This window comes from Ipomoea triloba, chromosome 15 (assembly GCF_003576645.1).
Source record: "Ipomoea triloba cultivar NCNSP0323 chromosome 15, ASM357664v1".
Lineage (NCBI taxonomy): Eukaryota > Viridiplantae > Streptophyta > Magnoliopsida > Solanales > Convolvulaceae > Ipomoea > Ipomoea triloba.
Genome location: NC_044930.1, coordinates 5730918 through 5746363, shown reverse-complemented (window position 1 = coordinate 5746363; position 15446 = coordinate 5730918). Strand labels below are relative to the sequence as shown.

Sequence of the window (15446 nt, the reverse complement as noted above, 5' to 3'; positions counted from 1 at the left end):
AGAACGATTTTCAGACTTAAATTGTCACGAGTTTAATTATTGTTAACATTTTCTCAATCAAACATATTGCATAGGATATTTGTAATGCGGTTTAGTGTGTCTTTTACTGTAATTTAATTTTTATCCGGCCGTTTAGATGCGCATCCATACTGAAGCAATTAGTGTGCTGATTGGATAGTTGAAGTGGGTGAATATATTTTGTTGGGCTAGACTGAGGAATGGTATTGTGAAGGGATAATGTTGTCCAATCCAACAAACTCTTTGAGCTTAAACCCACCCAACACTCGTATTTGGATTATATATATTTATCTATAATATCTACAACTTTTGCAAATTTAACCTTTGCAAAGGAAAATGATGGGGAGGCCCAAGTTTAACACCAGGACAACAAACATACACACTGGTATTAGCATTTTGTAAGACTCCACTTGGGAATTTTGCATTGTCTAATGTTGAACTTAATTAAATTATTTTAATCGACAAGTACTCGAATTTAGTTCAATTAAAATTTGAAATATTTGTTAGGAAATATATTACGAAAATAATAGTTCCAGAAAAAATAACAAGCACAAAATACGAAAGGAATTCTGGACAAGCTTGAGTCGTGTACTTACTACACTATCCTTAAAACCTTATTTGCTACCTCTCACGGTGCTAGGAGCGTTGTAGCCTAGGTTTCCCAGGATAAAACAAGCTTCGATTTCTAGTTTGAGCACTCAAACTTCGAAACCCAGCGAACAAAAACAAGGGCTGAACACAGTGTGCTAAGAAGAGAGTAGAAGCAGAGTTTTCGAGAGAGAAAAGTATATTTTCTGTTGTGTGTATAAATCTGCTGCTCCTACCATCAACTTATATAGGAGTTGCTGGATTAATAGCATTTAATTAAGGCACTTAAGCTGATCATAAACTCAGCCTTGTAACCCCTGTAACGGTCGACCACTACCTGAGAATTGATTCAGATAATAAAAATTGGAATTAACCCGGTATTAATTCCGTAACAGATGAATCAAGACTTGAACGGTCACTACCCGAGGCGTGGAGTTACACCGAGGTGTTCAGATTACATGGATGAACTAGGATTCGTCCAATGATTCGGGCTACGAAAGGCCGAACCATTGCGCGAGTCGTCCGAACGAATCCTCACCGAGGACTAGAGATCACGGAGATCACGAACGAGTCCTGGCCTGGCCGAGGACTAGATCACGAGTCCTTGAGGCCGAATCCTTAGAGGCTTTGTGTTGGAAAAAGTCTCGAAAAATTGGCATAACTTAGCCCGCAAGGCCGCCCAATTTTTCGAACGACATTCGTGCCGGCGCACATGAGTTCAAGCCTTTTCGAACTCATTTTGGATTTTGATTTGCACCCCCCTGCGCGCGAGAGAGAGCCTCTATGCTATACAATTCACTAAGCCTAAGAAAGACACTTGTACAAATAGTGGTGCAAATTCCCTTTCCAAACCAATGTGGGACAAAGTCTTATTCTAAAGCTTTCCCTCAATTTTTCCAACTCAAATGGGTCAACTTTGAGAACCAATTCCTCATTCACCCATTATCCGTTTTGTGCGTACAATATATCAATCTCTTCGTCTAACTACGAAGAACCCGAATCCACTTTGACCCGACCCAAATCGGAAGTGGACCCTACAATTATTTGTACCACAAAATAGCCACTTAAATTGCCATTTTTCATGCTATTTTCCAACAATCTCCCACATGAATGAAAATTGATTTTCGGGGTTGGTTTGAAATCGGAAACAACTGTGTTCACCGGTCGATCCCTGCATAGGATAGGTAGGTGTTACCCTTTGAACCTTCCCTCGTGAAGATACATTTACTCTACTGGCTGTGCGGTAGAACGTGATGTCTTTGAACCGACTGCCGTTTGTGTAGACGATGACAAATCTCACACAGGAACCTTCCAACCTTGTTCTGTTCTCATGAGTGTGTCCGTTTTGGTCGTGGGTCACCGTTCCTGGTTCTGCAAGAGTTTCTAAAGAATTGAGCCCAATTCATTTCTCCTTTGAAGCGACCCTCACTTCTCTCTCACATAGGTGATTCTTTTCCGAGTATCTCGCATACTCACACATGTCAACCGACATTCGAATCATTAAAGCATCAATGTGCTAACCTCGTGCGGGAGCCACTGTTCTAACGAGGAGTTGGTAGGGAGTCCGAGACCCCCACAGTGACACGCTACGTTCCATAATTTAGTTGTCCCATTGAACCTAGGTGCCAGCTAGGTTGGGTATCCACTATAGAACTTATACCAAGGGCTTCAGACCCATTCCTCGTGTCAACTTCTCGGTCAACTCTCTACTTAACCCTTTGGTTAATGGATCCGATATGTTGTCTTTTGACTTTACGTAGTCAACCGAGACAACACCAGTTGAGAGAAGTTGTCTAATGGTGTTATGTCTACGACGTATATGTCTAGACTTACCATTATACATGTGACTTCGTACTCTCCCAAGTGTGGCTTGACTATCGCAATGCACACATATTGAAGGTACATGTCGTTCCCAATTAGGAATATCCTCTAGAAAATGACGTAGCCATTCAGCCTCTTCACAACATTTGTCTAAGGCTATCAGCTCAGATTCCATCGTGGATCTAGCTATCACGGTTTGCTTAGAGGATTTCCATGCAACAACTGCACCGGCTAGTGTAAACACGTAGCCACTCGTGGACTTAGAGTCCTTAATATCAGATATCCAGTTAGCATCACTATACCCTTCAAGTACAGCAGGATATCCCGTATAGTGCAGTGCATAGTTACGAGTATCCCTTAGGTATCTCATAACCCTCACAATTGCCTTCCAGTGCATATCACCGGGGTTACTCGTATATTTACTGAGTTTGCTAACCGCAAAGGCAATATCTGGCCTAGTACAACTCATTAGATACATTAAACTACCAATAATCCGAGCATATTCTACTTGAGAAATACACTCTCCGTGATTCTTGGATAGTAAAAGGTTTGTATCAAATGGTGTCCTAGCCACGTGATTATCATCCTTGTTGAATTTTGCAAGGATTTTATCAATATAATGAGATTGGCTCAACACGAGACCATCTGGCCTCCTAATGATTTTAATCCCAAGGATCAAATCAGCCAAACCCATATCCTTCATGTCAAATCTCGCGTTTAACATGTTTTTGGTAGACTTGATCATCCGATCATTACTGCCAACGATGATTTTGGTAGACTTGATCATCCGATCATTACTGCCAACGATGAGTATATCATCTACGATCATCCGATCATTACTGCCAACGATGAGTATATCATCTACGTATAAACAGAGAATGACATACACGATGAGTATATCATCTACGTATAAACAGAGAATGACATACTCGTCTATCGTTTCCTTAACATAGACACACTTATCACTCTCGTTTATTTTAAATCCATTGGTTAACATCGCATGGTCAAACTTCTCGTGCCACTGCTTAGGCGCTTGCTTTAACCCATATAGCGATTTAACCAACTTACAGACTTTCTTTTCTTGGCCCGGAACAACGAACCCTTCGGGTTGTTCCATATAGACTTCTTCATCTAACTCGCCATTTAAGAAAGTTGTTTTCACATCCATTTGATGAACTTCCAAATTTCGCAATGCGGCTATGGCAAGTATCATCCGAATGGAGTTTATTCTCGTTACGGGAGAATACGTGTCGAAGTAATCAAGGCCTTCGCGTTGCCTGTAACCCTTGATTACAAGCCTAGCCTTATACTTCTCAATGGAACCATCCGGTTTCATCTTCCTTTTAAAGACCCATTTGGATCCTAAGGGTTTACTACCCGGAGGGAGATCGACAAGTTCCCAAGTGTGATTCTGTAGGATAGAATCCACTTCACTTTTAATAGCCTCTTTCCACATTGGTCCTTCTGTAGAAGTCACAGCTTCCACGTACGTTCGAGGCTCATTTTCTATCAAACAAGATAGAAAATCTGGTTCATTTTCTAATAAACAAGTTAGAGTACCCGAATCATACTCAAACAAGTAGGTAAGAAAATCAGGACCAAATGATTTTTCAACTCTCGCCCGCTTACTACGTCTAGGCTCGAGCTCGGGTTCTTTCTCAGAATCCACACTATCATTATCCACATGTTCGTCAAATGTTGGTTTTGACGTACTCGGTCCCTCGCTGGACCTACAAGGAAATACATTTTCGAAGAAAGATGCATTCCTTGATTCAATTATCGTGTTCTTATGCACGTCCGAATTATGAGACTCGTGTACTAAGAACCGATAAGCACTACTGTTATGTGCATAACCAATAAAGATACAGTCCACGATTTTTGGACCTATCTTTATTTTCTTCGGTGTTGGCACCAAAACTTTGACAAGACACCCCTACACTTTGAGGTATTGGTAGGAAGGCTTCCTACCTTTCCACAGCTCATAAGGAGTCTTATCGAGCTTCTTGCGGAATTACTTGTCAAAATCGCCTCACCCCACATATTTTGAGGTAAACCCGAACTGATAAGCATCGCATTCATCATTTCTTTCAATGTACAATTCTTTCGTTCGGCAACACCGTTCGATTGAGGTGCGTAAGGTGTCGTACGCTCGTGTATAATTCCTACATTTGCACAGAAGTCACCAATTGGTGCTTTGTACTCACCACCTCTATCGCTTCTAACCTTTTTAATCTTTCGATTAAGTTGGCTTTCAACTTCATTCTTATAGAGAATGAATTTATCTATGGCTTCATCTTTGCCATTCAGCAAATATACATAGCAATATCGCGTGCAGTCATCGATAAACGTGATAAAATATTTATTACCACCTCTTGTTTGTATCGATCTAAAATCGCACAAATCACTATGGATTAATTCCAGTGGTTCAGTTTGCCTTTCAATCGATTTGAAAGGTGCATTAGTTAGTTTTGCCTCAACACAAATTTCACATTTATTATTTGTGTCAATTTGAAAAGTAGGAATATGGTTCATGCTAATTAATCTACGCATAGAGTTAAAATTAACATGACCTAGTCTACCATGCCACAGATTGGAAGACTCAAGCAAGTAAACAGAAGTAACGTTGCTTTTATTCATAACAATAGGCATTACACTGAGCTTAAACAGCCCATCAGTTACATAACATTTGCCTACAAACATTCCTAACTTTGACAAAACAACCTTGTCTGACTCGAAGACCATCTTGAAGCCATGCTTATTCAGTAACGAGCTAGACACCAGATTCTTCCTCAGTTCAGGAACATACAGCACGTTCTTCAACGTCAGCTCCTTCCCGGAAGTCATCTTCAGAACCACATTGCCCATGCCCTCCACAACGGACTGAGCAGAGTTTCCCATCCACACCTTTTCGCCCTCAACGGTCTCAAAGGTGCTGAACATCTCCCAGTTGCAACACAAATGCCTTGTTGCACCGGTGTCGATGAACCATTCACGTGGGTTAGAGCCCACGAGGTTCACCTCAGTGATCATAGCCGAAAGGCTAATCTCGGCTACTTTCTGGCTCACATCTCCAACCATGTTGGCTTCAGAACTCTTGTTCTTCTTCTTTGGAGCCTTGCATTCAGCCGACTTGTGGCCAGTCTTGCCACAATTATAGCACTTACCATGGAATTTACCTTTGGTAATGCCACCTTTTGGACCTAGCTTCTGCTTGTCCTTCTTAGCCTTCTTGGAGTGTTAACCGTGCTCCACCACGTTGGCTTTAGCGCCACCGAAAACAGGACCCTTCCCGTCAGTTTTCCTGTTCCCCTCCTCAATTCTGAGTCGTTGGATCAGGTCCTCCAGGTTCATCTCCTTTCGCTTGTGCTTAAGGTAGTTTTTGAAGTCCTTCCACCCTAGAGGCAACAAGTGTTGGATGCCACTAGAAAGGACTCACTAAGTTGCATGCCCTCGTCACGGATTTCATCAAAGATTAACTGTAAATCTTCAACCTGACTTATCACGGTCTTGGAATCAACCATTTTAAAGTCGAGGAATCGGCCAACCACAAATTTCTTTGCGCCGGCATCCTCACTTTTATACTTATGATCCAAGCCTTCCCACAGCGCTTTCGCTGTGCCAATTTTACGATACACATCGTAAAGCCCATCACACAACCCGTTCAGAATGTAGTTGCGACAAAGAAAGTCCGAATCCTTCCAAAACCCAACCGCCATCACGGATTGTGGATCATCTTGCTTCAACTCGGGCACTTTCTCGGTCAAGAACCTTGCCAAACCGAGTGTAGCCAAGTAGAACAACATTTTTTGCTGCCACCTCTTGAAGTTCGAACTAGTGAACTTCTCCGGCCTTTCGGTCGAACCACTTGGTACCGAAGGTACCCGCATCGTAGGGATATACCCCTCAATGCCCACACCATTTTGTGAACCAACGTTCACTGGTGCCTGGGAATGTGCAACATCGTTGCCGTTCCCACCACTGTTGTTCTCAACAACATTCTCACCCTCATAAACTGGAAGTGCAGGATTCTCCATATTTTCCAAGATAAACAGAAAAATAAGGTTTTAAGTGAGGGACAATTTTAAAATAGTCCTCGCAAGTGTACGAATCGGTTGTAGTGATAGCGTGCAAAGCAATCCCACGGGAAATTAATACTATGCAATTTAAATTCTTAAAAAAATAATTGACTTAATGGTTCAAAGCACGCGAAAGTTAAAATGCAATAAGTGCAGTATCTAAAGTGATAACTAACTCAAATGTGTGTAGAAAACCAAGCACGGAAACAAACTATTAAAAACCTTGACAATAAGTTTGCAAATAAATTAATAACTAATAGGAGGAAAGAAATTCTAGGTACGTGAATAAACTACCATATTAGTAAAGAAATTTCTACTAACAAATACGAACAATAGGCATTAAACCGCGGCATTGCAATTCATACTCATTAAGAATTAAAATGATAAATTACTAATTATTCTAAGCTAAAACTAAGAGCAAAGAAAGAAAACTGAATTTGCATTCTAAGCTGAAACTAAAAGCGAAAGAAAGGAAATATAAACTATTGCCTTCTAGACATTAACATTGCTGCCAACTAAGAAATTAGGCACTAGAATCAAAGTTCCAAAAATCAATATTCAAAGCTCTAACAAATTGAGAATTGAAGAGTCAGACTGACGTAATGCAAAGCGAAAGCAAAGAAGAAAGCTAAACCAGAAAATCAAGGATTGCCCTCCGCTGCCGAACCAGAATCGCCGCACGGAATTAAATTGCGAAGCTGTTGTCCAGAATTTGTTCGCTGAAATTCCTTTGTCGCTCACCAAGAATACATCGTTGCCGAACGGAAAAGATTGCACCGAATCAAATCGGCCACCGTCAAGACAGAACAACGCTGCCGGCCAGAGCGTTCACCTGCTCCTCGGAAATCCTCCGGTGATCAGATGATGCCCTCCCTTCAACTTTCGCCCTCAATTTATACTCCTCAAAATTGCTTGATCCTTGGATATTCTTCCGCTCAACGCCTTAGTCGGATCTTCCAAAGGACTAGGCAACTATCGATGACCCTTCTGATTCGCGCTAATCGGCCACAAACTCCTGCGCATGCGTCTCTTTCTTTGCAGAATGAGAAGGGGACTTTATTTAATGGGCTACAAATAATGGGCTGAGGTGGATAACAATACTAACTTAGGTTTAGAAAAACATAATATTAAACTTAATAATAAAATAACCCATAATTTAATTATTTTAAGAAGAACTAAAAAAAAAACATAATCAAATATAAAAATATGAACACTAACTTATTAAAAATAACTATTAACAAGAAAAATTAAACTAAATTACTAGTAAAAATATTGTTCATCATTAAGCTTGTTAGGAAATATATTACGAAAATAATATTTCCATAAAAAATAACTAAGCACAAAATACGAAAGGAATTCTGGACAAGCTTGAGTCGTGTACTTACTACACTATCCTTAAAACCTTATTTGCTACCTCACACGGTGCTAGGAGCGTTGTAGCCTAGGTTTCCCAGTATAAAACAAGTTTCGATTTCTAGTTTGAGCACTCAAACTTCGAAACCCAGCGAACAAGAACAAGGGCTGAACACAGTGTGCTAAGAAGAGAGTAGAAGCAGAGTTTTCGAGAGAGAAAAGTATGTTTTCTGTTGTGTGTATAAATCTGCTGCTCCTACCATCAACTTATATAGGAGTTGCTGGATTAATAGCATTTAATTGAGGCACTTAAGCTGATCATAAACTCAGCCTTGTAACCCCTGTAACGGTCGACCATTACCTAAAAGAATTGATTCAAATAATAAAAATTGGAATTAACCCGGTATTAATTCTGTAACAGATGAATCAAGACTTGAACGGTCACTACCTGAGGCGTGGAGTTACACCGAGGTGTTCAGATTACATGGATGGACTAGGATTCAGGCTACGGAAGGCCGAACCATTGCGCGAGTCGTCCAAACGAGTCCTCACCGAGGGCTAGAGATCACGGAGGAGTCGGGCTACGGAAGGCCGAACCATTGCGCGAGTCGTCCAAAGTCGGGCTACGGAAGGCCGAACCATTGCGCGAGTCGTCCAAACGAGTCCTCACCGAGGGCTAGAGATCACGGAGGGATCACGGAGGAGTCGGGCTACGGAAGGCCGGATCACGGAGGGATCACGGAGGAGTCGGGCTACGGAAGGCCGCCATTGCGCGAGTCGTCCAAACGAGTCCTCACCGAGGGCTAGAGATCACGGAGGAGTCGGGCTACGGAAGGCCGAACCATTGCGCGAGTCGTCCAAAGTCGGGCTACGGAAGGCCGAACCATTGCGCGAGTCGTCCAAACGAGTCCTCACCGAGGGCTAGAGATCACGGAGGGATCACGGAGGAGTCGGGCTACGGAAGGCCGGATCACGGAGGGATCACGGAGGAGTCGGGCTACGGAAGGCCGAACCATTGCGCGAGTCGTCCAAACGAGTCCTCACCGAGGGCTAGAGATCCCGGAGGAGTCCTGGCCTGGCCAAGGACTAGATCACGAGTCCTTGAGGCCGGCGAAAAATTGGCATAACTTATGCCCGCAAGGCCACCCAATTTTTCGTGCTCGCAGGTGCCGGCGCACACGAGTTCAAGCCTTTCCGAACTCATTTTGGATTTTGATTTGCACCCCCCTGCGCGCGAGAGAGAGCCTCTGTGCTATACAATTCACTAAGCCTAAGAAAGGCACTTATATAAATAATGATGCAAATTCTCTTTCCAAACCAATGTGGGACAAAGCCTTATTCTAAAGCTTTCCCTCAATTTTTCCAACTCAAATGGGTCAACTTTGAGAACCAATTTCTCATTCACCCATTATCCGTTTTGTGCGTACAATATATCAATCTCTTCGTCTAACTACGAAGAACCCGAATCCACTTTGACCCGACCCAAATCGGAAGTGGACCCTACAATTATTTGTACCACCAAATAGCCACTTAAATTGCTATCTTCATGCTATTTTCCAACAATATTTATCAAATTGATCAGGTCTATTTTTTTTTTTTGAAAGGGTCTATTTTATTATTAATAAAGCAAGTTAAAAGTTGTTTATGAAAAATTCATTTAGCTGTTTGAATGGTCAAACAATTAAAATTGATCAAATAAATTAAACTTTGATTGAGAAATCATTTTCTAAACACCCAATAGTATGTTTGTTTAATACATTAATGGAAGGTAGAGGTGCATTAGACAAGTGTCCTGGCCGTATTTTAATTGGCTGGATGGAATAGTATTAGCAGTTGAAGATCATGAGTTCACTCAATACGTCATCATCTTTAAAAAATGATAAAGGATTAGTTTAAACTTGGGAAATTTAATATATATATCCAACAAATTTAATAATAATAATAATAATAATAATAATAATAATAATAATAATAATAATAATAATAATAATAATACCCCGTAATAAACGAGAGTAGTCCGGATTACATATGTAGCACTTATAAACTAATGAATCCATTAAGCCAAGCAACAGAAGTTTATAATCAACAGATTTCACTTAAAGCGCAATTAAATAATACTCTCTAGTTACAAAATTTATTTTAGATAAAAAAAATAATTATTTCATATATTTTTTAAATTAATTCTTGAATGACATATTATAAGCTGTAGAGTTCTACTCTGAAAATTCTAAAATTCAACTTCATTAATTATATTTGGATAGAACATTTTTATATTGTTGGTCCAAAAAATTATCTCCATCTAAAATTTGGGAGAGAGAAAATTGGAAGTATAAATATTATTTTCTTTCTGAATATATGACAATGCATTAACGTCAAGATAATGAAGCTATCGTCGTCTAGCAGGAGGTGATGAGATCACTGAATATGTCAGCTTCCAAAAATCTTCATCATACCAAGCCTCTAGCGAGCCGGTCCATATTGTTTAGTCAACAAAGTAGGGGGAAAAAATCAAAACTTTTCTTGGCTGCTACGAAACTCACCTCCAGCCTTATATAAATGGTGAAGCCAATAACCCAGAACAGAGACACACCAGTTAATTAACGCAGAATTGAAGTAGCAAAAGCTGAGAGATAATGGCAGAAGTAAAGGTCCTAGGTCACTGGGCAAGCGCTTTTAGCGTAAATGTTGAGATTGCTCTCAAACTCAAAGGAGTTGAATATGAATTCATACTAGAAGATCTGCCCAACAAGAGCCCCTTGCTTCTCAAATCCAACCCTGTCCACAAGAAAATCCCTGTGCTCTTGCACAACGGAAACCCACTACCTGAGTCTCTCGTCATGCTCTTGCACAACGGAAACCCACTACCTGAGTCTCTCGTCATCCTCTTGCACAACGGAAACCCACTACCTGAGTCTCTCGTCATCATCGAGTATATCGACGAGACCTTCCCGGGCACTCCCATTTTGCCTAAACATCCTTATGAGAAAGCCATGGCTCGTTTCTGGGCTAAGTTCATTGACGACAAGGTAAATCTACTAAACTATTTTTATTTAATTAATCCGTTTCAAGATTTAAATTTTAATTATTTCTCTCAACTTTTCAATTTTCTGCAGTTCTTTTCTGGGGCTAAGAAAGCGCTATTTATCAGAGGCGAAGAGGAAGAGAAGGGAAAAGAGGAAGTTTGTGAGGCTCTGAAAATTCTGGACAGTGAATTGAAGAACAAGAAGTTCTTTGGAGGGGAGATGATCGGACTTGCAGATTTAGCCGCCAGTTTCATCGCCTTATGGATGGGAGTTTTTGAAGAAGTTATAGGGGTGGATTTGGGCGTGACCCAAGAAAAATTCCCTCATTTATGTTGTTGGAAGCAGGATTTTCTCAACTGTGATGTAATTAAGGAGACCTTACCTCCAAGAGATAAACTTTTTGCTTTCCACAACAAGAGATACAACCCAGAAGCGACAAGTACTGCTACTCAGTAATAAGCAAATGCATTTTCTGTTTTTTTTTTTTAGTCAGAGACTTCTGCTTGCGTTAAGTTGTTGAAACACTTTTTAGACTGAGACGTTTGTAAGAGAATAGTTCTACTATTCTAGTTTTATTTCTGTTTTAATAAGGTAATGTTTATGTATCATCTATGTTGCAACTCTTGTTTAGTTATTATTAATAAAATAATAAGAAGAGATCATTGGCATTTGTGAGCATAAATATAATATAAACATAAATCTGTAGTCCAACTATAAGTTTAGACTTTTAGTTGAATGAAGCACATGATTCAATTTGGTATCAGAGCCATGCAAAAGGTCATGGGTTCGAAAAAAAGACTATTGTTAACGTGCCCGAAAAAAAAGACTATTGTGGCCCGCACACGTGAGGGGGGGTGTATAATAAACATAAATGTGCAGTCCAACTATCAGCTTAGGCTTTTAGTTGGATGGAGAACATGATTCAATTGCATTTCTATTTACTTGTTAAATTTTGACAATAATATATGATCAACCTTCAAAAAAAAAATAATATATGATCAAATTAGTTTCATCTTGACAATCTATGTTACATTTCATGGATTCCTTGTTACGTATAAATGGTCAAAGTTATTTTTTTAGTGTTTCAACTAAGACTCCTTTAGACCATCTTCAACTCAAAACACCTGAAACACTATTAAAAACTGTTTTCTAAATGGAAAACATAATCAACTATCATTTATTATACTATATGTCATTTTCCAGATATTCCAATATTTGGGTACTCAAAAAAATGAACTCAAACAAAAATATTCATTCTGGTCAACAGAAAAAATATCCAATTTGGTGAAAAATGTCTTCTTTGTTTTTTAGTCGGAAGACATTTTTCGGATTCTTTATTTTTCATATCTTTTCCTACTCATTTTTTAAGCTGGCTTCCAGATTATTATTATTATTACAACCATAATAACCACCACCACCACTATCACACGACGAAGACAACGACCATCACCTACATCACTACCACCACCACCACCGCTACCAATACCACCACCAACATTGATTAGGACTTATTATGTATATGTGTGTGTGTATTAGTCAATTCAATTGTGAAACTCTACGTGGGTTAGACTGATATTAAAAATGTAAATTTGAATACAAATTAAATAAATATAAGCATAGTAATAACTAGGGTGGGCGTAATAATTTGGATGATCCAAACTAACACCAACACCTTGAATCAAATTTTAAATTTTGTATGAATTTAACGGTTTGAATATTTTAAATTTTGGTATATCCGAATATAAATTCAGTTAGTATATCGGATGTTAAAATTTTATTCATACTCGACCCAAAACCTGAATTAACGAAAAATTTATTATAAATATAATAATATAAATTATATATTTAGTTTTTAATGTATTTCATAATTAATAATATATTAATTTTGAAATGTTTCTTAGTTCACTATTAGTATTTTATCTTATTTTTAGTTTGATAGCATATGAAAAATATAAATATGGAAACAATAAAATCATTAAAAAAAAAACTTAAAATTGATTAAAAATAAATAAAATTTTGGGTATATGCGAACTAACATGAAATAAACCTAAACTGAACATATTCGAATTAAATTTCGTTCAAATATCAAGTGTCAAAAAAATCGTCCAAAATTTTGAATATCCAAAATAAAATGCAGGTATCACTCGAACCGATGCTCACACATTAATAAACAACAGTGCAAATTAGACTTTTAAAATGAAAGTGCAGTAAGTTGATATTAATAAGGTACTTAAAGTAATTTTTTATTTTTTATTTTTTTGCTTATTGACATTAATAAATAAAGTTAAAAAATTATTTATGAAATGTTCATTTTAGCCGTTTGACTAGTCAAACATCTAAAATTGATCAAATAAATTAAACTTTGAATGAGAAATCATTTTCTAAACATCCAATTGTATTTTTGTTTTAATGAATATTACTCATGTTTAATACATTATTGGAAGGTAGAGATGCATTAGACAAGCGCAAATTATTTTGTGGACTTGAATCCACCTTATAAGATGAACCTAAGTTTAAAATACATAATTGAAATACAGAATGTTCACAATTTATATATTGAATGTTCATAAGAAAATGCTCACAACTTGAATTGTGAATATTCAGTATGTAAAATTGTAATAGATCCACCTTTTAATGTGAATCCGGACGAGTCCACATGGTTAGACAAGTATTGTGGCCGTATTTTAATGGGCTGGATGCAGTAGTAGTACCTGTTAAAGATCATGAGTTCACTCAATACGTCATCATCTTTAAAAAATGATAAAGGATTAGTCTAAACTTGAGAAATTTAATATATCCAGCAAATTAAAAGAAGTAATACTGAGTAATTACTTTGTATGAGTACTACTGACTCACTAGAACCCACCCATCATTCATTTTGGTAATTATAATACTCCGTAATAAACAAGAGTAGTCCGGATTATTTATAAACAAAGGAATCCATTACTGTTCCATAGTTGTGATATCACTGAATAGGTCAGCTTCCAAAAAATTTCATCATACCCCAAGCCTCTAGAGTCTAGTCAGAACTTTCTTGGATGCAACCAAAACTCACCGCCCGCCTTGTTCACATTACTGTTCCCTCCTTATATAAATGATGAAGCCAATAACCCAGAACAGAGACACACAGAAACACTAGTTAACGCACAATTGAGAGGTAATGGCAGAAGTGAAGGTCCTCGGTCACTGGGCAAGTCCTTTTAGCGCAAATGTTGAGATTGCTCTCAAACTCAAAGGAGTTGAATATGAATTCATACAACAAGATCTCTCCAACAAGAGCCCCTTGCTTCTCAAATCCAACCCTGTCCACAAGAAAATCCCTGTGCTCTTGCACAACGGAAACCCACTACCTGAGTCTCTCGTCATCGTCGAGTATATCGACGAGACCTTTCCGGGCACTCCTATTTTGCCCAAAGATCCTTACGAGAAAGCCATGGCTCGTTTCTGGGCTAAGTTCATAGACGACAAGGTAAATCTACTAAACTCTTTTTATTTAATCCGTTTCAAGATTTCAGTTTTAATTATTTCTCTTAACTTTTCAATTTTCTGCAGTTCTTTTCTGGGGCCAGGAAAGCACTATTTATCAGAGGCGAAGAGGAAGAGAAGGGAAAAGAGGAAGTTTGTGAGGCTCTGAAAATTCTGGACAGTGAATTGAAGAACAAGAAGTTCCTTGGAGGGGAGACTTTCGGACTTGCAGATTTAGCCGGCAGTTTCATCGCCTTATGGATGGGAGTTTTTGAAGAAGTTATAGGGGTGGATTTGGGCGTGACCCAAGAAAAATTCCCTCATTTATGTCGTTGGAAGGAGGATTTTCTTAATTGTGATGTAATCAAGAACACCTTTCCTTCAAGAGATAAACTTGTTGCCTTCAACAACAAGAGATTCCACCCAGAAGCGGCAAGTGCTACTGAGTAATAAACAAATGCATTTTGTGTTTTTTTTAGTCAAAGACTCAAAGGTGCAATCTGATTGCGTTAAGCTGTTGAAACACTTTTTAGATTGAGACGTTTGTGGTTTGTAAGAGAAGAGTTGTACTATTCTAGTTTTGTTTGTGTTGTAATAAGGTAATGGTTATGTGTCATCTATGTTGCAACTCTTGTTTGGTTATTATTAATAAAATAATGAGAGGAGGTCATTGGCATTTCTCTCCACTTGTTAAATCTTGACAATATATAATCAACTTAATTTGATCTTAATAATTTATGTTACATTTCATAAATTCCTGGTCAAAAATATAAATATTTACATTCAAAACTTTGTTCGACTCAAAGTCAAAATTTACCTAACTCAAGTTTCACATTTCTTGAGCTTGGCTCAAAATCCGAAGCAATAGTCACCCAGTGATAACTGATAAGCCATAATTTGGCTTATTTGTGCACATCATTTATCCTCATTTTCCATGGAGTTTAAGGTGATTGCGGTGAAAATCACTTTTAATGGGAGTATTTATGATTGTAGGCAAGGGCATTAACGAGCAAGGAAGGAAGCCATTTGCATGTGAAAATGAGTCAAGGAAATTCAAAACGAAGGCACAAAAGCACGAAAGAAATCGAGGAGGAGGTCCCAA

The 15446-nt window shown here is 38.5% G+C and overlaps 2 protein-coding genes across 2 annotated transcripts; both read left to right on the top strand.

Moving 5' to 3' along the window:
- Positions 1–10420: 10420 nt before the first annotated feature.
- Positions 10421–11547, top strand: LOC116006003 (probable glutathione S-transferase). The gene is made up of 3 exons (XM_031246247.1): positions 10421–10690; positions 10769–10882; positions 10970–11547. Exons 1-3 carry the CDS (start codon positions 10490–10492, stop codon positions 11333–11335), a joined length of 681 nt encoding a protein of 226 aa, XP_031102107.1. The 5' UTR covers positions 10421–10489; the 3' UTR covers positions 11336–11547.
- A 2365-nt stretch (positions 11548–13912) lies between these two features.
- Positions 13913–15039, top strand: LOC116006084 (probable glutathione S-transferase). The gene is made up of 2 exons (XM_031246351.1): positions 13913–14348; positions 14432–15039. Exons 1-2 carry the CDS (start codon positions 14040–14042, stop codon positions 14792–14794), a joined length of 672 nt encoding a protein of 223 aa, XP_031102211.1. The 5' UTR covers positions 13913–14039; the 3' UTR covers positions 14795–15039.
- Positions 15040–15446: the final 407 nt, after the last annotated feature.

Excerpts from the sequence above, each read along its gene's own strand:
- LOC116006084 (XM_031246351.1), top strand. The coding sequence starts at position 14,040 with ATGGCAGAAGTGAAGGTCCTCGGTCACTGGGCAAGTCCTTTTAGCGCA. Across the intron at positions 14,349-14,431 it reads CTAAGTTCATAGACGACAAG|TTCTTTTCTGGGGCCAGGAA; the intron begins GTAAATCTACTA and ends AATTTTCTGCAG.
- LOC116006003 (XM_031246247.1), top strand. The coding sequence starts at position 10,490 with ATGGCAGAAGTAAAGGTCCTAGGTCACTGGGCAAGCGCTTTTAGCGTA. Across the intron at positions 10,691-10,768 it reads ACCCACTACCTGAGTCTCTC|TCTCTCGTCATCATCGAGTA; the intron begins GTCATGCTCTTG and ends CCACTACCTGAG. Across the intron at positions 10,883-10,969 it reads CTAAGTTCATTGACGACAAG|TTCTTTTCTGGGGCTAAGAA; the intron begins GTAAATCTACTA and ends AATTTTCTGCAG.